The sequence below is a fragment of the Portunus trituberculatus genome, chromosome 44 (assembly GCF_017591435.1).
Source record: "Portunus trituberculatus isolate SZX2019 chromosome 44, ASM1759143v1, whole genome shotgun sequence".
Taxonomy (NCBI): domain Eukaryota; kingdom Metazoa; phylum Arthropoda; class Malacostraca; order Decapoda; family Portunidae; genus Portunus; species Portunus trituberculatus.
In genome coordinates, this window is record NC_059298.1 from 1,313,514 (window position 1) to 1,335,000 (window position 21,487).

Sequence of the window (21,487 nt, forward strand, 5' to 3'; positions counted from 1 at the left end):
ATGAGGCTCAGATAATTTTTACAAGGCATACTGATAAGACTTCTCCTCGCGGTCTACACTTCGCCACTGTGTCGCCACGCATACTCACTGTTTAGCGTTGTATGTACAGCTTTCCTGGATGGAGGTTTGAATCACAGGCTGAACAGTGCTCACGTAGAAGCCATTATCTATTTACGTCTGAATTCATCAACATACAATGAACGTGTATTTATTATCATTATCATTATTATTTTCATTATTATTATTATTATTATTATTATTATTATTATTATTATTATTATTATTATTATTATTATTATTATTATTGTTATTATTATTATCATTATTATTAATTATATTGTTATTATCAGGAACTTTGCTATCATATTCAATTAAAAAAGACAACTAAGCGGGATTTTCTTCTGTTCTTGCTCATTCTTCACACACACACACACACACACACACACACACACACACACACACACACACACACACACACTGAAAAAAAATGTGAGTAAAGAAGAGAGAGAGAGAGAGAGAGAGAGAGAGAGAGAGAGAGAGAGAGAGAGAGAGAGAGAGAGAGCAAATTTAATACACAAGTGAAGACAAATTCTCGTTCCCATCCACGCCCCAGAAAGTTGCCATTCTTGAAAGAAAAAAAAATACTAGAGAGAGGAAAATAATTTCAGATAACAATTTTGCCTGTAAATCGATGACTAGATGAAGAGTTAGGTACTGTAATTAATCAGTGACTCAGTTCACATGAGTTCGCCTCCTTCTTGGAAACCTGTATTATTCCAGGACCGGCGATCTGAATGGCGTCCCTCCACGCTATATTGATTCTTGTTCTTCTAATGCATCATAGCTACTTTTATTCTTGTCCGTAAAAAGCCCTGAAATCTTGCACTTCTGTGGACTGTGGATTTACTATCACATTTTCAAATAAAACTTGCAACTAAGAATACCGAAGGCCATAAGATAATAATATGATATACTAAAGTAATGTAAAATAGTAGTATAATATACTAAAGTAAATGCAAACTATAATCACACACACACACACACACACACACACACACACACACACACACACACACACACACACACACACACACACACACACACACACACACACCGCTGTCTCGGTGTGTGTATGGTATGTGAGTGATTTCACTCTTGGCCAAACATCGATCACTGTATATGAGCACTGATACTCTTTCCGCAGGGCAAGGGTGGCAGGGTGACCAGCAGGCGATGGTAGGTGAATAACAATTTACTAAGCGAAAAGAGTTGAACTGATGAAAATTCACACGCCGTAAAGATTTGGATTATTAGGAAACAAATACAGAATATATAAGGGTGTGACGAAGCGCCACGATCGATCAAAGGATAATAGGTACTGAATCCCTGTCATTTATGAATATTACGATTCATATTACAAGTCTTTCAAGGCGAGAGGTAAAAGGAATGCTACATATCATTTTATCGGAGAAACTTGAAATATATAACACCCCTCTTTAACAGAAAGGCCAACCGGGTCACGCACGAGTCGCTGAGGTAACAATTTCTTGAGCTCTTAAAAGAGGACAGTGAAATTAGTTTAATACACGTCACGGTGACTGATACATGATTTTTTTTTTTTTTTCGCAGGCAAGCAAGATGCTGCGGCAGGGTCTGGGCACCAACATCACCGCTATCGTCAATAGATTGGCCTCAGAATTGCAGAACACACCATTTTACAATGACTTTCTTGCCGATGTGCAGGTAAGGAGTATATGGATAGCTCTCCTCCTCTCCGCCTGGTCTGGAATGGTGGAGAGAAATCAATGACTTTAACTTTACGGAATCATTATAGGTGGCGATCAGTACTGATTCAAACGATGTAGCAATGCTATATCAAATACACTTTCTAATCAGCTATAGATAGTGACGACTAGCTGCTTTGTTGGATTTAGTAGCATTTAATCACTTCAAAATAAATTTCCGACATTTATGTGTGCATAAATACAACTGTGCATCCTTCTCAATTTAGATGAGTATAATCAACTACATTTACGCTGTGCAAGAAAAAAAAATTCAGACCATAGCGCAGCGACAAAGGTTGTAACCATGGCATGTCAGACTGAAGAACACCTAAGTATGTATTTCAGAATCTTCCTTGCATATATATATATATATATATATATATATATATATATATATATATATATATATATATATATATATATATATATATATATATATATATATATATATATATATATATATATATATATATATATATATATATATATATATATGACATCTTTATTTTTGCAGACAACAATGGCGACGCAAAACTTCAATAAGGAAAGGTTCGGTGCAGAATGCTACGAGTGGGCGCAGGGAACTTCCCTGGACACGCGCCTCCGCAACGCCCTCTACCACCTGATGCACGTGCAGCCAACCCTCCTGGCCAACCCCGACACGCCCCGCCATGTCCTGAAAGAGCCGCTCACCTACATCAGGAAGGCGCAGGTGTCGTCACTTCACAAAATGTTTTACTCTATAGATTGATGTCCCTGTATCAGGCAGCTCCCAACTGGTTGCAACTTCACTACTGCCCGTTCATCTGTGTTCATCACAGTAAGGTTCAAAAGGAACATCAACAATAATTCAAATACTGGCCGTGTCCCAAGATTACGAGACTGTGTTCGTGATATGTGTATGGTTCGTAGGAGGGAATTCAGGGACCACATTATTTCGACATGAGAGCCTTAAGGCGGGTTCACGCGTGCTAATTGGCGACCGAAATTGCAAGTCGCTAGAAGTATTATCGACTGAGCCCTTCTAATCGAAAAACGTCACACATAGGGACTGGAAAGTATCGACTAGTTGGCGCCTTGGCGGGAAGTGAATGTAAACAAACAGCTACTCGCCAAGATGCCTTCCTCCAGTGACGATGCTGAAGCTGTGGTTGCTCTTCTTGGAGTACTGAAGAGTCAACAGAAAGAAAATACTTGTAGATACGTCCCTGGCTAAGTAGAAGGAAAGGAAGGAGTGTCTACCACACACTAATCTTAAGAAAACTATGCACAATTGCGATCAAATTAAATCCTGACGAGTCTTCAGTTTGTAGTCATAGTTCAGATTTTCTTTTCGCTCTTTCCATAAAACATCTACTGTTGTCACACTTTTGAACATAACATTTTATGCTCATCTGATCAATACCATGAACATAAACTGTCAGACTTGGATAGCGAAACTGTCTGTGGTAAAATCTGAGAGGGTTTGTCACACAGAGTGCGTGGGAGAGGCGGCTCGTGAAATGCGTCAACAGCATGACAGCCGAGCTGGGCGTCCCGCTGTCTAGGCGAAGGACTAAGCAAGAAAAGGAAGAATTCTCTGATCGCTGGGCAAGCCTTTCCACAGAGGAGACAGGTAAGGACAAACAGGATACAAAAATCGCTATTTTTTGCAGCATTTCATGGATAAAAAGATATTTTCACTGTATCATCGTGCACTCGAGGCAAGGAAAGCCATTCGACGAAATAACAGCGATCATTTTGTCTCATCCTGAAGGTAGTATTGCAAGGGAAGGTCTTGCTCATTAACCACAAATCCTCAGTAGGTTTCTCACAGTTGCAGAGCAAGATTACTATACACGCTGAACAAGGCCTGTTGTAATCCTTCAGTGTCGACAGTAGCCATCTGCGATCTTTTCTTTATTATTCTGCGTGATTTCGTCTTGAATGACGCTTCCGTAGTAATGTCAGAGAGTAAGCAAGCATGACCATTGTCTGAAAGAAAACGAGAGTCATAGGGTTGTGGTTTACATAGGGGCTTGTTTCATTTAAAACACACTTTCCCTAGTGATGTTGTTGATGCTCAAGCGTGCGTATAGGATGGGCGGTTGTATAGGAGAGTAGAAAAGTGCTGGACATCACAGACAATGTGTAAATGTAAAACGATCGGTGTTGAGCGAGAAAGGTTTATTTGAGGTACTTCATCAATGTGGCTTATTTTGCCCCAAATACCATTCCTTAGTGATGTTTATTAATTTATCACGTATACGATTCCTACGTTTATATTTTCATGTGCATAATAAAGTCCTACTGTGCGATTCCCTCCTACAGACCTGACGATGATCCGGCCCGTGTACGCCCCGAAGGACTTCCTGGAGGTGCTTGCCTCCCTTAGGAACCCCAATTATGATGAAGCCGTGTGAGTGGACCATCTCGTCCTTCAGTAGTAGCACATCCAATATGCAGATGTTACGTCTTTGATACTTTTATTATTCTTCATATCATAACATGTGTGAAACAAGTGAATAGTAAAGTATAGCTACAGTAAATCCTCAATAAACCGAGCTAATTGGGGGGAGATTCCTCACTGTCTATCAGAATATTGTATTTATAAGATGGCTGGAATAGCAATGGTGATGGGTTCGGCAGCACGTTTTTTTTTTTTTTTTTTTATGTTTGGCCTATAGCGCCTGTAGGTATGCTTGAAGAGTATGTATGGGAAGCGTTGTTCAGTTTCCACCTATTAGTGGCGCAGGCAATCTTTATTGTGGTATCCATTTTTAGGCCCATATCACCACCCAAGCGCATCTTTAGTGTAACCACCTAGAACCTGAGTATCATGGTGACATGTAAGTAACTTTAAACCACTCGACAAATGGTTAAGTTTCAAGGCGGTACGTGGTGGGATTCGAACCTACGCGTGGACGTCTACCCGATCCCATGCTTACTACGCAACCGTTTAAGATTGGTAGCTTCGTAAGTTCGTTTCATGCGTTTTCTTCCTTTTTTTTTTTATACAGTATAGATCTTTATTGGTACATTGGAAAACTGCTTGATTAATGTACTGTAATACAAATAATAAGGCAATTTAAACTAAAAAAAGAAGAGATGCAATGTTGCCGTGCTGAGATAGTATTGCTGTGAAACGAATGTGGAGGAAACCAAGTGACGCACACACCACAACACTACACCGCACTGCCAGCATATTCGGTCAGTTTTCAGACTTACCGGATAAACAGAACGTGTGATCGCTTACAGAAGGAAGCTCAGGTGGTACGGGTAGGCTACTATACAAGAGGTTGGTTTACCCGAGGTTCGGTTTATAGAAAGTTTATTGTACTTAGCTAAATCAACAATTGTGTGTCAGTGTAAATATTTCTCTATCCAATATGATAATAATTCGACCAGTGAAGTTCTCTCTCTCATGTATGATTAATGTTGTACAGAGAGGAAAATCTTTGGGGCAGCATACAGCTTCCTTTCAAGGTGAACGACATCAAAGGCTTGGTGAGTGAGAGTGACAAGACGAATGTGTGCCAACTACATGTATGTCACGTATTTAACACCTGTAAGTCTGTCTGTGTCCATAGTAATCTGATAATTTCTGACTGGCTGTGTTTGCGATGTGTAACTGCATTGTGAGTCCTGAGTGGCTGTTTAGTATATCATGAAACTTCTTGTTGACTACTTGAATGAATGTCTTTAACCTCTTCAGTACTGGGGCACAATTTTCCTTGAGATTTGTGTACGATTAGACCATTTTATTGACATTAGGAAGAGTCTTTGGAGGTCAAAAGATTAATGGCCACAATCTTCACTATTTTAATCCCACACATAAGTTTCTGAAGCTGTATGAAATGAGCAAATAGTAACCTGAATGAATATGAAAATGCGTCATGGCACTGAAGGGTTAAAGCTCGTAAATGACATAACATGAAAATATTATGACATAGAAAAAAAAATCAATGGAAACACGCAGTTGATGTTTGTGGTCTCGTGTATACAGGTGGAGCTGTATGGAGAGCTGGCTTATTGCTGCAAACACACGGGTCTGGATGAGGCTGTGGCGGGTGAGTACAAGACCAACCTGACGCTGGCTGAGGAGAGGCTCATCTTAGGGCAGAAGGGTGAGCGGAATTAACTTGTCCTTCTCTTTTTTTCCACCTTAACCCCTTAATTCAGTACCATGACTTATTTTCCTATTCATTCTGCTTACTATTTGGTGATTCTATACAGCTTCAGAAACTCGATCATGTAGAGATTAAAACAGTGAAGACTCTAGCCATTAATCCTCTGCCCTCCACAGACCCTTGTTAATATCAATAAAATAGTCTAATCGTACACAAAACTCAAGGTAAAAAAAAGTGTCCCAGTATTGAAGGGGTTAAACCTTGTACATTTGTTACCGTGAAACATTTGTTGTTGCCTTAGATTTATGAAAAGCTTCTGATAAAGTCTAACACAGATCTTTTATTTCCAAACCACCCTCCTACGGCTCCAATCCTTCTCTCGGTATATCCATAATGGCAGGTTTCAAGTCATTTTCGCTTGCTTTTTTTTTCTTTTTTTTGTTCCATCTGATATCTCAATGGTATTTGATATCAATTAAGTAGACCTTTTTACTTTTATTTTATTTGTTTTCCTTGATCAGCAGACCTCTTACACACACACACACACACACACACACACACACACACACACACACACACACACACACACACACACACACAGATTATTATCGTAAGAATTTCGTTTTAATGTGTAAGCACTTGAGACAGTCGCTCCTGTTTGCCTCAACAAAAGTAGCTAATCCTGTTTAAAAGTTATTAGATGTGTGTGTGTGTGTGTGTGTGTGTGTGTGTGTGTGTGTGTGTGTGTGTGTGTGTGTGTGTGTGTACATAGGGACGTAATAACAAAATAATGTATGGAAAACTACAAATAACCATTAATTGTAAAACGTGGCCGCTGCTATCCGTAGATTATTTGCAGTGTTTGGAAGGAGCTTGTATTTTAGATTGGTCCCTGGAACATCACCTGCCTCACCACTACACCACTCAGCTCATAGTAGATGATGTGGATCTGCTCCTTTTACGCTATCATAACCCTTATTCAAAAATACTTTTTTTTTCTTTCATCACGACTATTTTGTGAATGCCACATACATGCTTAGCCTGTTTCTAGCGGCTGTTTCTCCTCTTAATGATGTAAAAATCTCGTTAATTTGCCACTATATCTCTAAAAACACCTGTCTTACTATAGCCTTTCTTAAATAGTGACGGTGAGAGAACAGTGGTTTTCCGAGTATGGGTGATGCGTGGCTATGTTGGCAGTGGTGGAGAGGAACCACGGACCACTGAGCCGGGAGCTGATCAAGAGTGGCTGTCCCACTAGCCTCCGTGGTGTGCTGTGGCATCAGGTGCTCGGCCTAGAAATCACAGACAAGGTAATTACAACTCTACCCATTCCCACACCCTCTGAAAAATAATGATAAAAATACAATGAAATAAGATAAACTCGATAAATAAATAGATAAATGAAGCAAAAAAAAATTCAATCAATCAGTGAAATAAATAAATTAATAGATAAGTAACCTCAAGCTGGATTATGTCTTAAGGAGGAATATAATGTTCTATTTTTGTTTTCGCCCATCTAATTGCCATAAGAGGAAATATACTATATACATGCAGATGAAGAAATAATGTACTTTGCCTTTTTTTTTTTTTATAATGGAATAATTCTGAACGTGTTGAAGTATCGAGTTAATCATATCACCACCACCCCCACCACCCCCACCACCAGCATCACAATACAACATTGTGCCATTTACTTTTATTGCTGTGCGGAAACAACAACAACAACAACAACAACAACAACTACTACTACTACTACTACTACTACTACTACTACTACTACTACTACTACTACTACTACTACTACTACTACTACTACTACTACTACTACTACTACTACTACTACTACTACTACTACTACTACTACTACTACTACTACTACTACTACGAATACTACCAATAATATAGCAAAACAACATTTACTGCAACAATTGCCACACATAAGAATACATTAATGAGTGATACCAGAGCATATATCTCTTCTGCTGCCACTAATGCCGCATCCTCTCCCACATGCAGCATTACAAGCACTTCGACGAGCTGGTGCAGGCGGTGTTGCAGCACGACCTCCTGGTAGACAAACTTATTATGAAGGTTCGCCGCCTGAGACGTTCATGTACACTGCTTGATGGTAATATGTATCCAGCAGGTCCTTGTGTCCTCTTGGGGTGGGGGGAGATAGGTAACTGTATGCTCAAACGCTTCTATACAACATGTTTTTTTAAAGGTGGGTTTTTTTTTTTTTTTTTTGTATGGCTGTAGTGATATACTAATGAGAATTCTACATTATCAACTGGAGAAACACTCTTGTGAACGCGGCTGATCATCTCTGTGGCCTTTGAAAGTAGTTGTTGTGAGAGATAGGGCGTTTCAGAATACAAGCCAATTTCTCTCTCTCTCTCTCTCTCTCTCTCTCTCTCTCTCTCTCTCTCTCTCTCTCTCTCTCTCTGTACAAAGAATTACAAAAAGCTAGATGGATGAACGCTTGCATATGTACTGTAGAGACATGAGCTGTAGATACACATGAATACAGCTAGGTAGTACATACATGTAGGCACAGGAAGAATGTTTCAGTATCGAGTTGTTTTCTGGGTAGTCATTGCTGCAGATAGTTAGGTATAGATGGGGTTATGCTGGGGTCACACTACAGCTTTTTTTTATGACTACGACTTCCCCGACAATCGTAGGAGGGCTGTCGCTGGTAGCAATGACATCATTTTAACGGCTTTTGGTATGTCGTAAGATGTTGTGAGTCAAGTCGTACGTTAACGCCGCGTTATCTCACGATGTCGTAAAATGTTCTTGTTGTCACACGACATCGTAGAAGCATTACGACAATTGAGCGCTGCATTTAATTGTCGGGAAGAGAGTCACGACAAGCAAAGCCATTTCATCGACTTACTATGACGTACGATGACGTTATAGAGAGTTACGATGTCGCACGTGTTGCTAATGAGATAGTTCGACTTCGAACGAGTCAAAAATCGTTAAAATATTGAGTTACGACTGGCCTTTGAACATGCGATTGGCAGTAACACACGAAAACGTTGTAGCTAGAATCGTTGTGACCAGAGTGACAGCTCGTGCGTTGTCGCTAGTTTAACAAAAAAACTAGCCCCAGTTTACCCACCGAAGACGATGGGACAGAGGAAGGGCATGATGGGTATGATGTCCCATCGTCATCGCAAGATCTCTTTGGGACATCCTTAGACATGAGTATGGAGGGGCCGCCTCCGAGACCAGGAGTGAACATCCACCTTCAGACAACCACGAAGGTGGACGTCTTTCGTTTTGCGTGTCCTTCTTGCACTGAAATGCTCCCAATCGTTACGACAGCCGTATGCAATCGCAGAAAACTGGTCTGTACGACAGTCGGGGACGTCGTATTAAAAAAAAAGCTGTAGTGTGACCCCAGCAGCATCAAAACACTTTTATTACTTGTACAGTCCGAAGATATTGTAGATGATAATATAGTTAACTGATAAAGATTGCTACTACTACTACTACTACTACTACTACTACTACTACTACTACTACTACTACTACTACTACTACTACTACTACTACTACTACTACTACTACTACTACTATTATTACTGCTACCACTACTACTACTCTCGAAGTAGTTTATTTCATTCCCTCACATTAGCTAGTCAGTCACTACTACTACTACTACTACTACTACTACTACTACTACTGAAGTTCCAAGATATTATAGATGATAATGAAAATGACTGATAAGCCTTGAAAAGGTGATAAAAAAAAGTTAATTAGCAAAGATACAACTCGAGCAATATCGCAAACCGGCCTCGAGACTGTGTTCAGAATGTCAGTCCTTCACCGAATCACCAGCGACTCAAACAGTTGCAGGAGACGACTCACGCTCATCTCACCTCGCTCTCCCCTTCTCGCGTATATTCCAGTTAAGTACACCCAATATCATTAGTCTCAGACAGTGCACTGTGATGTATTTAACCAACCCACACGCCCATGAATCAGGCAAGACCATTTATAACCTGTTTTTTTTTTTTTTTTTTTTTTTTAATGCTGCTAAATCGCCACGGTCATATTTGCTAAAGTTACTTCCTCCTTCAACACGTTAGCGAGTCGTTTATTATATCCTGACTAGCTTTGCCAATGAGAGAGAGAGAGAGAGAGAGAGAGAGAGAGAGAGAGAGAGACTGGAGTGAGGGAGTGAATGGCGTATATTTTTCCCTCCATCCCGTGTGCCTTAACCTTTCCCGTGAGTCTGTGATGCGGTACCTTATGAAATGCTTGAGTATGTAGGTATAGCATGTCATAACTATAAATAAAGCGTTGTTGGGCGGTGTCCCGCTGCACTATTGCGCCACATCGCCACTGCAACGACAAAGTTTTAGTTGAAGGGACAAGACGGTTGTTTGTGACAAAGATTTGTTTAAGTGACAAGACGGTTGTTTGTGTGATTGTAGTGACATATTAACAACATTTGTACATTACTGATTGGAGAAAGACTCTTGAAAATGTTTGTCATGAAAGGAAAGCGCTTGAGAATATTGTACTAGTTATAGTGAGACTTGTTAAATAGAGAGTGAGAGAGCTAACCTAACCTAACCTAACCTAACCTAACTTATCCTATCCTATCTTAACCTATCCTATCCTAATCTATCCTACCCTAACCTAACCTAACCTATCCTATCCTAACCTATCCAGCCCTAATCTAATCTAGAGACGATGCGTGTGTCACCAGCCACCACCTCAAGGTCTGATGGGTGGTGGCCTGTGTGGCGGTGACGGTGTGGTGTGTAACGTGTGGTGACCCTCCATGAGTGGTGGTTGGTGTGGTGTGTCATGGTGGTGCTCCGTGGCAGTAGACTCACAACCACTTCAGGGTCACGTGGTACATAACAAAGGTGAAGGCCATGGCCTGTGCACACCGCAGCAGGCTGTTCACTAGGGCCCTGCCACCCTGCGGGATGCCCTTCCCCTGCTTGGATGGGGACGAAATGGAAGGCTGCAAGACATCAGAGGACCTCCCGCGGGGCTCTCCCCTCCTGTAGCAGAGCTGGGTCCACCTCTGGCCATCCCCGAGGTCATGGTGTACGACCTCAGAGATATCGCCAGTCTGAGAAATAAGTTCCCTTTCCTGAGAAGACTGGCGTTGGGGAGCGGCCCACCTCTGGCCATCCCCGAGGTCACGGTGTACGACCTCTTGTGTCAGGCTGGCCACAGTCTCGTCAGCCTGAGAAATTTGTTCCCATTGTTGCCGGGGCTGGGCCTGGGGAGCGGCCCGCCTCCGGCCATCCCCAAGGTCCACCAGGGTGACCTTGGGGGTGAGGACACAGTACGTGACCTCAGTGATGATGCTGGCTCCAGAGTTGGTGTACACAGCGTATGGAGGCAGGACGAGCTGAATTTCATTAGCCTGCGGGGATAGGCTGGTGTTTGTCTCGCCAGCCTTGGGGGGCAGGCTGGCGTGCTGCTCAGACTTTGCTGGTTCCTGCTTGTCCTCCTTGGTTGTCCTAAGCTCGTCCAGGAGCCTTCTGCTGTAGAACACGGCGACAGAGGCTTGGTCTTGGGCCTCGTCAGCGCCGCCTGCTGCATCCCCAGCCTTAAGGCTGAAGAAGAGCGCAGACCGGCGCCCGATCCTGTTTGTCTTGAGTCCCGCCAGCAGGTCGGCCAGCGGGATCTCACGACGGGCCACGAGAGTCTCTCCCGCAAGGATGTCCACCCTGACGGGCGTGGCGCCGTCCTTCTTGGCGACCTTCCCAACGGCCACCATGGTTATGAGGGCAGACCTGTGCTGGCCTGCCCCGTCCCCCGCGCTGGGGAAGCTGAAGTCCCCCAGCAGGCGCCGGCCTCCCTTGCCTCTGCTGCGGGGCAGACAGAGGGTGAGGCGGTCGGCGCCGCCACACTGGCCCACCACCTCCAGGTGGGCACACACTTTGAGAGTGCTGCACTGCTGACCCATTGCTCCAACCAATTTATCTTCTTGTTTTATTTTCTTCACATTGATATGAATTGAAATGTTTCCTCGGAGCAGTTTTGTCATAATGTGTTGAAACCAGATGTTGGCTCAACCGCCGCCGCCGTCACTCCCTCACTCACTCACTCATTTACTGAATGAAAAACATTGAGCAGTAGTTGTAGCAGCAGCAGTAGTAGCAGCAGCAGCAGTAGCAGTAGTAGTAGTAGTAGTAGTAGTAGTAGTAGTAGTAGTAGTAGTAGTAGTAGTAGTAATAGGAGAGACAGAAAGACAGACGAAAATTTTACAAGACAAAAATATATAAATAAATAAATAGTATGAAATAAAACACCCAAAACAAACAAAACACACACACACACACACACACACACACACACACACACACACACACACACACACACACAGTGTGTGTGTGTGTGTGTGTGTGTGTGTGTGTGTGTAGGCTCGGCTATCCCCCTCACATGTTGCAGGAATGACTCTGGTTTTATGAGGGTAAAGCGATAATCTTTAGGTGTTTGTCTGCGTGAGTGTTGCCGCGTGATGGCTTATAACTGCACAGTGTTTCATGAAAATGTCACGATGGTCACGCTGCTCCTCTCTCCCCAGGACATTCAGCTAACAGCCTCTAATGATGACCAGTACTTCGTCTTCGAGGACATCCTCTTCCAGGTGAGGCCCTGATCCTTCTCCAACCCAGACCTTCCTTACGTCGTGATCCAGCTGAATCGCTTCTAAGGCAGTCACTTAGGATTCATTGCATTCTATTTCTTCTGTTAGATAAGTGTTTCATTCACTTCATAGACTGCACTCCCTGATTGCTATGATTCTACCATGAAATATATGTTAGCATAAGGCAAGGCAAACAAGATGGAGAAAAGAGAAACTCTCTTTATATGGCAAGAAAAAGATCAACGTTTCATAAAGAGCTGGTTGTTTTCCAGTGGATAATGTTGATTCTGTGCCGTAACTATTACTTGGCTTTGTTACTCGGCACGTGATCTTGAATAGCACTCGCAGCGCACTCATGGCCTCCTTCCCTGCAGGTATTGCTTTGCTTCTTCCGCGATACTGAAGTGCTGAGTCATTTCGAGCACAGCAGCGCTTCCCCTCCCCTTGCGGTGGCGCGTGGCAACACCCCTTCGCCTGACGCCCTGGTGGCCTATCCCCCTTGCGGGGTCATTCCCTTCCACGGCTTCACCATGTACGGTACGACGTAACTCCCACCATGTGTTCATCTGCCAACGCTTACGGTACTCATAGAATAATACACACATTATGCAGGGCTGCAGGCAAACCATCAAAATGTCACATTTCCGTACAAAACTCCAGGTTAGGGGATATAAATTATGGTGAGGGAAGCATGGCAAGGTGCTGCTCTCAAAAATCCAAATCTAAAGCCGATTTAATTTGCAAATATTCTCATCCTCATGTTTCCTTAAATTTCTAAATTTCTTTGAAATTTGAAGGGCAAGGCATCACTTCTTACTAGTGCTGGCTATGTGCTTTTGATTGTCAATGCTTAATTAAGAAAGTCGCTTTTCCCCTCTTACAGCAATGAATTGTGATTTATACCAGGGTCCACATGTATTGTACAAACTCTACGTAACATCACAAACAATTAATATGAAGCCTCTGCGTTGCAGCGGCGCCCTTGAGCTGCTTATATGAGGATCCAGTGCCGCTGTACTTCACCTTCAGGGAGATGTACTGCCGCTACTGGTACCGCCTGCACATCGTGACCAGCCACTCCCAGGTGAGGTTGTAGCTCTGTCAGCACTCAGGATGTCACTTGTCAAGGTGCACCAGAAAAAAAAAAGGTTTAGCTCATCATATTGTTGCGATGCCCCGTCCTAATTATCTGCAGTCCTAAGGAATAAGAGACAGTTCGTTACCCTTACAACTTTACCTAGGCATCCGTCACGCATTCAAGATTCTCAATATAACAATGCCAAATGTAATATTTTTGGTGCACTCATGACATTTGGACATGATTATTGGTCTGTCACAACAGCAACATGACAGCGTCACGACAAACCGATGACCGTCACAACAATATCATGACAGAGCTGGGATAACGTCACAATTTTCTGAATTTCGAGACGGTCATTTTTGCCGTTACAACAAAGTGGCTTTGGACAAGACAGTTACGACAGTCATGACAGTCACGACGTGCTCCACACGGTATCACGATTGCATCGCACTGAGCGATCACGGAAGATTCAGTCCTCTTTTATCACCTCATTGATGACTTCACGCAATCTTTTCCTCTTTGGTGGTGGTGCATCTCCCTCTTGGTGGGCAGCATGAAGGAGTATACAAGGTCATATGTTTACAGCAGAATTGCGAAGCGAAGGAGGTGCGAGCGGCCCTTTTGTGTTATGTATTACGTACTTCTTAATAGAGTTAAGTGAAATACACAATAGCTGTTACTGGCAGATATAGCAAGATGACATGGCAGAGACAACATGTAGTATTAGTGATATCAACACGACGCAGAAGTTGATCGTATCTTAGAGAGCGAAAATTCTAATCATATTTCTAATCTCTTATATTGATGGATTTAGTTAAGGCAGACAAACAAGTAAGTTGTATTAGTCCAGATTACTAATATAGACAACTTCTGCACATCCAGGGAGCTGCTGCTCTGGCACTTCAGTTTGAGCTGCTGCTGCAGAGTTGTGAGACGCGGCTTTGGCAACACTGCTGCGCCATGAGCATACAATTGTACGTACATATATATCACTGGTTTTCTCTCTCTCTCTCTCTCTCTCTCGTTGTTGAGCCTCACCATTCGCCTTTATGAGATCCTGAAAATGCGTTGCGAGCTGCGACCCAACCCTATAAATGAATGTTCCAACACCCTGACTTGTGTATGTTACTTATGGTAGCATTTCAAATTTGGTTTTGTATGTAGATAACCAATGGCACAGGGTTTATCCTCTCCTTTATAAATGCAACAAACAATGTTTTTCTAAACATTAAGCACATATTTACTGCAAACTTTAGGTCAATATTATGGAATTAAATCAGTTTTCTGCACATCTGGTACTCTGTATATTCAGAAATGATGCGGCGGCGTAGTGGATAAAGTGATGAGTATGGGATCGGGCAGACGTCCACGCGTAGGTTCGAATCTCCCCACGTACAGCCTTAAACATGCACTGCCATTTGTCGAGTGGTTTTAAAGTTACATACATGTCACCATGATAACCTATCCAGGTTCTAGGTGGTTACACCAAAGATACGCTTGGGTGGTGATATGGGTACCATTTTAAGTAAATTTGCCTGCGCCGCTAATGGGTGAAAGCTGAACAGCGCTTCATATACGCATACTCTTCAAGTACACCTACACCGGCGCCATAGGCCATAACATAAACAAACAAACAAAAGAAAAAAAAAAAGCATTAAGCACCACAGTCACGTTAAGCACCTTGATTCACTGATGCCTCCATAGACAAAGCAATCTCATGTCCAAAATGTCTGTACATATTGCTAATCATGTATACTTTATGGATCACTTCGGCCTAACTCGATAGATTTCACTGCATAATTTATACACTGAAGAACGTAAATCTACACTTGTTCTGGTGTTTCATTTGCATCCACCTCCCCGCACCCTTCTTCCTCTCACCAGGCTCCCCATAGTATTCAAGTGGATCGTGCGGGCCTTCAGTGGATACTTGGTGCCGGATCAACTCTTCCATCTGTGGGACGTTGTACTCGCATGGGAGTCGCTTGAGGTGCTGCCTGTCCTCGCTCTCGCCATCGTCAGTTTTCGGCGAGAAAACCTGATGGACGTCACTTCTCAGCAAGGAGCTGAGGTGTGTGTGTGTGTGTGTATCAATGTGTCACAAATGTAACCAACAACGTGTCTGTTCATTTACTTAAATTTGTTTATTTTTCTACAGGCGGTGCTGGCGGACATCACGGCCATCAGCGTCATCCCACTGCTCAAGCTGGCTCTGGCTGCAGACAGAGGACGAGAAAGAGACCCCTGATGAAAAAACAAGCAAGAAAAAGCAAGAAATGCTGCCAGTTAATATCATAAAGTCGACGGAAGATCAAGTATCATTCCTGGTCGCTGTGGAACTTAGAGATAGTATACTTTAATTTTACCTTAGGTTTCTTGAATCTTCAACAGCTTGACTTGGTAACCATTACATAGGAAGAACTGGGATTATATACAAAATATATTAAAATTCACTATAAGAAAACTTATTCAATGTGTTGGAAAAGACTGATCATATTTTCTAAAGAGTGTTTTGTTCCTTTGAAGCGAGAATAGGTGAACATTTTTTTTTTTTAATGTGGGTCAAGGTTCTTACAATTCATTTATAGTTCTTATGAATTATTATCTTTTTTAAGATTACTGAGGTTAGGAATTTCTTTATATTTTTGGTGTAAGTTAAAGTATGTGCCCAAGTCCTTGGGCGGGCGGAACCGTCCTACTCCTATCTCAAAACTATTGTCCTTTGTCAGGGCATAGGAGAGGGAGGGATAACTCACAAGCACTCAGGGTGGCTACGTACCATCACTACGTATTGCACATTTACATGAAGAAGGAAAACATTCACATCACATCACGCAAGACTGAAATCATACACACTTTCAGAGTTTTATTTACATACAAAATATTGTTGAAATATTTACAGTGCAAAATAAATATATACACATAAATCACAACTCTGATTAAATTGGTCTCACTCAGGTAAATCATCAATCTATCGATAGAAATAGAGAATGAGAGAAATGAAATAGTCTGCCTTTTAAGCACCTCGTTTCTTCTTGTCCCGCGGGAGCTGCCAACACTCGCTGTACAACTAGATACAATTTTATATATACTGCTTTGACAGATAATCAAAGCTGGACACAATAACGAAGAGTAAGATGTCACAATAACCAGTAAATCATTGTGATATTTTTACAAATATAGTATTTCATTGATGATAGATTTAGTAATAGATAGTTATCATAGACATTCAGACATACCTTCTGCTACTGGTTAAAACGGCAGTAGTCTTGTGGTGGCGGTGGTGGTAACAGTGGTGGTGGTGGTGGGCTATACTGACCTATACTCACCCACACACGGCCATAAACACTCAAAAAACCCTTATATACCCAAAATACTCCTAAACACTCTCAAAACACCCCCACATACATCCAGAACATGTCTACACACACACACACACACACAAATAATGAGCTCTGAGCTCACACAGCAGATCAAACAGTGAAACACACACACACAAGTGAAGTGAATTGTTGCTATATTACGGACAGTTTTCAAGCAGCACCAAGCACCAATTAAGCACCAGCAACAAGCGCCAAGGCAAGCAGTGCAGCCTTCGCCACAACCCTCCACACTGCCTTATCTTCATCAATTAAAGGTATTTATAAGGCCATTCACTTATTTTTAGGTTTCCTTTACATATAACAGTGAAAGCAGTACGCAAATATTAAAAGGTGATAGGTATAATGATCATTATAGAAGAAGCATGTATCAGAATGGAGCCACCAGTCTACCATTTCATATCCCATACTCAAAAGTTCCCTATATGACTTAAAAGACACCATATGGAGGTCCGCCACCGTTGTTCCCGGTGTTGCCTCCGGGCCGCCTACCCCCGCGGTCCCCCAACAATCATCCTCCCCCCGGCAGCCTGCGGGGTCAAATACTTTTTTTTCAAATATTTCCTAATGGTATTATTATGCTTCCATTGTATGTTTTTATAATTTCTATAAATGTTTCGTTGTGTTTGAAGTGTTTTTCGCGCCTATATTGGGTAAATATGTAGCGTTTAGTGGTGTTTTATGGCGTATGTTAAAGGCTTTTTAACGGTAAAAAATTTTAATTTCCCATTTTGAGATTTTTTATTTGAAGCTATAAGTGAGCCTTTATGGTATCAAAGAATCGTCTGTGCTCTTTTAAGTGTGAAATCAATCTCTTAAGAGAAATATGTGGACTTTGAAATGGTGTTTGGTGCTGTTGAACAAAAGTCTTATTTTTCTTTATTTTATTTGCTCACGTTTCTGGTTCTCAGTCTAACTCGCTGTAGAATGTCTTAAAAGATAGCTCAGACTCCGTGAAATGTGGTAAAATACTCGCCAAGTTCAAATGGGTTGACTTTCTAGGACGCTTTAGGAAAGTTATTGTTGAAAATGTTTTATACTTTTAACGTAATTAATTTAAACATTTTTTAAAAGCTAGTTGAGCTTGAGATATTTTGATATTTTGAAAATTAGTTTAAGTATTTATGACATCATAAAATCTCATGCATTCGACCGTGGCTTCGTTTTTTCTAAAAGTCATTTTTTAAATTAAATTATTTACGTAATTTAGCCGAGTCACCGCCGTTCCCGTTTTCTCTGATGACCACAGCCCAGGTGGTGAATCATCATAGCCCCAGGCTGGCGCCTCTTTTCCAACACCCCAGTTCGTCAATATTTTGCCTAATATCTAGTGATTTCTACGTGTTTTCGTGCGTTTCTAGGTTCAGGTGTGTAGATATTGGTAGCAGAAGGAAGAAGAAAGCAGAAATAAAGGAGGATAAGGAGGAAGGAAGGAGAAAGGGGGGAGAAAGAGGAGGAGCAGCCAAGCCACAATACTTAAGTCACCCTCAATTTCTTCAATATTTTGTCTAATATCTAGTGTTTTGATGTGTCCCTAGGCTCAGGCGTGCAGATAGAAGCAATAGAAGGAAGTAGAAGAATAAACAATGGAGGAGAATGAAGAAAAATGAGAAATAGAAGCGGAATAGGAGAAGGAGCCAAGGTGCAATATTTAGGTAAGTGTCCCTTTTAATCTTAACATTCTTTATAATGCATATTGTTGGTTTTGGAATATATTTAGGGTGTTTCGATTGTGTTCAGTAGTGTTATAGGGTGTTATGATTATGTTTCTGGTGCATTTTGTGTGTTTTAGTCCTTTTAGGTATATTTTACGTACCTTGAGTATATGGATTGAGATGTGTTTCAGTATTTGCATGTTTTGAGTGTATTTGGGAGCATTTTGAGGGGTTGTGTGGTGTTTTGAGTGTGTTTTTAGGTTAATTTTGAGTCTTTTAAGCTATGTGGGTGTGTGTTGGGGTGATATGGGTTTATATCGGGTGTTTCTAGTGAGTTTTAGGTGTGTTTGGGGCATTTTGAGGGGTTACATGTCTTTTGGAGTGTGGTAGGGGATGATATTGAGTGTTGTAAGTGTTTTGGGTGTGTGGAGGTGAGTTTGGTTTGTAGTGGGTGTTTCTAGTGAGTTTTAGGTGTATCTTGGTGCATTTTGAGGTGTTGCATGGTGTTTTGAGTGTATTTTATGTTAGTTTTGAGTGTTTTAAATGGTTAGGGTGTGTGGGGGTGATTTTGGCGTATAGTGGGGTTTCTAGATAGTGTTGTGTGTGTTTTGGTGCCTTTTGAGGTGTTGCTTGGTTTTATTATTGTGTTTTGGTTTAATTCTAAGTGTTGTACGTGCTACTACTACTACCACTACTAATACTGTTACTAGTACTGCTATTACTCCTATTTTTTTTTCTTGCATTCGAAAACAGGTATTACTCTTTCTCCTCCTCCTCCTCCTGATGTATATAAGGGCAAGGACAGAATATGTGTTGTTTGTTGTTTACAATGTTTACCTTCGTTACTTTATCAATAACATTGCACAATATGGAATAATGTCCGGCCACTGAAGACTGAATGACAAATATATTTAGTAATGAGGTAACAACTCGTGATATGCATGGAGCAAAATATAGAAAATCCGAAACACTTTTTAATGGTGCTCCCAGGATATCAAATATTCTGTCAACCATATGAATAAAAGTAGAACATTATAAGAAGACGGCTATTTTGAAACGTAATGAGAAAACTTAAAAAGATTCGTAAATTCTGGATGACAAGAGAGAAGAAAATGAAGGATAAAAATGAAAAGGCAGGAGACACGTCAAAGAGGAGTACCGTTTCCAAGGCGTCTTTCGACCTAACACTTAAGAACAAGACCAAGATCACAAGACAGCAAGACAGCAATACCTGTTCCATATTTATCACAATTTTGCTGCTTTCCAGCCTGTCTGCGGCACAATGGGACGAGACAAGAAGGCACAGAGGACCAAAGGGAATAAACAAGTAGGTGGCAAGGGGAAATGATTAGATAGATAATGATATAAGTGATAGAAAAATAAAGGCGTAAGGGAAGGAGTGGAACAACTTATTGTAGGAAAATAAAAAGACGAGATGTTTTTTAGAGGTTTCTCATTGTGACAGGACGTTACTAGAACTTCACTGAGTGACCATTTGGAGGGTAAATGCTGAATTACTTATTTGTAAAGTAAAAGGAGGTTAACAGCTATTATGGAGAAAAATGCCAAAATGAACCCAGTGCTTCCAATTTGGGATCTATTCTAACAAATCAGACTGAGAAGCAAATGTTCTTAGCTTACCTTCATATTTTTGCGTTTTTCACTTTATATCACGGGGACTTTGCCATTCTTATTGATTGTGAATATGCAAGGAAAATTCTTTACGCCTGAGAGTACTGACACGAAAATAAAAAAGAAAAAATTAGATAAAGATACGGAAATTTTGCTAAACCAAACCAAGCTATGATAAGACCAGACTGATTTGGTTGTTAGGGTTTGGTCAAGGTGTATGAGCAGCGCTGTCTCTTTTTCCCAAAACAAAACTAAGTGGGTCCCTGGGGACACGTGGCGGATGATGCCTGTCAGGGTGTGGTTATGTGTGTCTTGCCGCTCCCCGAGTGTATTGTTTAGAGGAATAGGAAGATAACCTTAGCCTCTTCTCCTGAGGTCAATATTTACATACAAGATAGAATTCAGGTTGCATAATATCATGCAACATAAATCAAGTTTTGTAAACATATTAGAGCAAAAAAAAAAATAATAATAATAATATTTTAAATAACTATGATAAACAATGGCAGAGAATATTTAAGTTTGGTAGAGAAAGCTGTCAGTCTCATTGATATGAAAAAGGAGTGTACCACTGGAAAGTAGACATTTTTCGAAGACACTTTTCTATGGTACACTTTCCCTTGCAAATTACTCATTTAATATTAATGCTAAAAGATAAGTTTTGCATAAAAGACAAAAATCCTTGCATTAAGTTAGGTCAGGTGTTAGCTTTAGTTAAGAGTTGAGTTTAGTTAGAACGCATCAGTGGTTGTATATGTGCAGAACACAAAAATCTGTGCATTTAAAAAAAAGATTCCTAAAACTAGGAATTTTCTGAAATCTATGGTATCTTTTTCTGTTGGTCAGGAGGGCTCATTTTGTGTTCTAGGTGTCAAAGTACAACCATTGATGCATTCCTTAATACTTGTGTGTGTGTCTGTGTGTTTTTGAGATTGTGGTGATAATGTGTCTTGAGTGTGGCAGAATGGTGCAGGATAGCATTTTGTGAGGCTAACAAACTGAGAGAATTTCCATGCGACAATAAACCCATCCATCAATCTCACAATGCACACTTGAGCTGATATTATGACATCCCTCTGTATTGACTTCACCCTCCTTTGGTAGACTGGTGAAGAATGGCAGCAGAGAGTATAAATAAATAAAAGAAAATAAGAAAAAAATAGATAGAAAATATATTAAAATGAATAAATAAATAACAGTAAAATAAAATTA

The 21,487-nt window shown here is 41.2% G+C and overlaps 2 protein-coding genes across 2 annotated transcripts in view; both read left to right on the forward strand.

The window, feature by feature from the left end:
- Positions 1-1,634: 1,634 nt before the first annotated feature.
- On the forward strand, positions 1,635-16,428 carry LOC123518636 (TBC1 domain family member 19-like). The gene is made up of 14 exons (XM_045279552.1): positions 1,635-1,743; positions 2,299-2,496; positions 3,261-3,399; positions 4,095-4,182; positions 5,210-5,270; positions 5,770-5,890; positions 7,094-7,206; positions 7,913-7,987; positions 12,465-12,527; positions 12,902-13,064; positions 13,502-13,611; positions 14,491-14,582; positions 15,493-15,679; positions 15,767-16,428. Exons 1-14 carry the CDS (start codon positions 1,639-1,641, stop codon positions 15,854-15,856), a joined length of 1,605 nt encoding a protein of 534 aa, XP_045135487.1. The 5' UTR covers positions 1,635-1,638; the 3' UTR covers positions 15,857-16,428.
- A 3,387-nt stretch (positions 16,429-19,815) lies between these two features.
- Positions 19,816-21,487, forward strand: part of LOC123518637 (E3 ubiquitin-protein ligase listerin-like) — a 34,206-nt gene continuing 32,534 nt past the window's right edge. Inside the window, exon 1 of the mRNA XM_045279553.1 lies at positions 19,816-19,970. Coding sequence (XP_045135488.1) covers positions 19,926-19,970 — 45 coding nt within the window. The 5' untranslated portion in view covers positions 19,816-19,925. The remainder of the gene's footprint in view (positions 19,971-21,487) is intronic.

Bases quoted from the DNA above. Each gene is read 5' to 3' on its own strand.
- LOC123518636 (XM_045279552.1), top strand. From the start codon at position 1,639: ATGCTGCGGCAGGGTCTGGGCACCAACATCACCGCTATCGTCAATAGA. The intron at 12,528-12,901 runs GTGAGGCCCTGA...CCTTCCCTGCAG, and splicing joins TCGAGGACATCCTCTTCCAG to GTATTGCTTTGCTTCTTCCG. The intron at 13,065-13,501 runs GTACGACGTAAC...TCTGCGTTGCAG, and splicing joins CCACGGCTTCACCATGTACG to CGGCGCCCTTGAGCTGCTTA.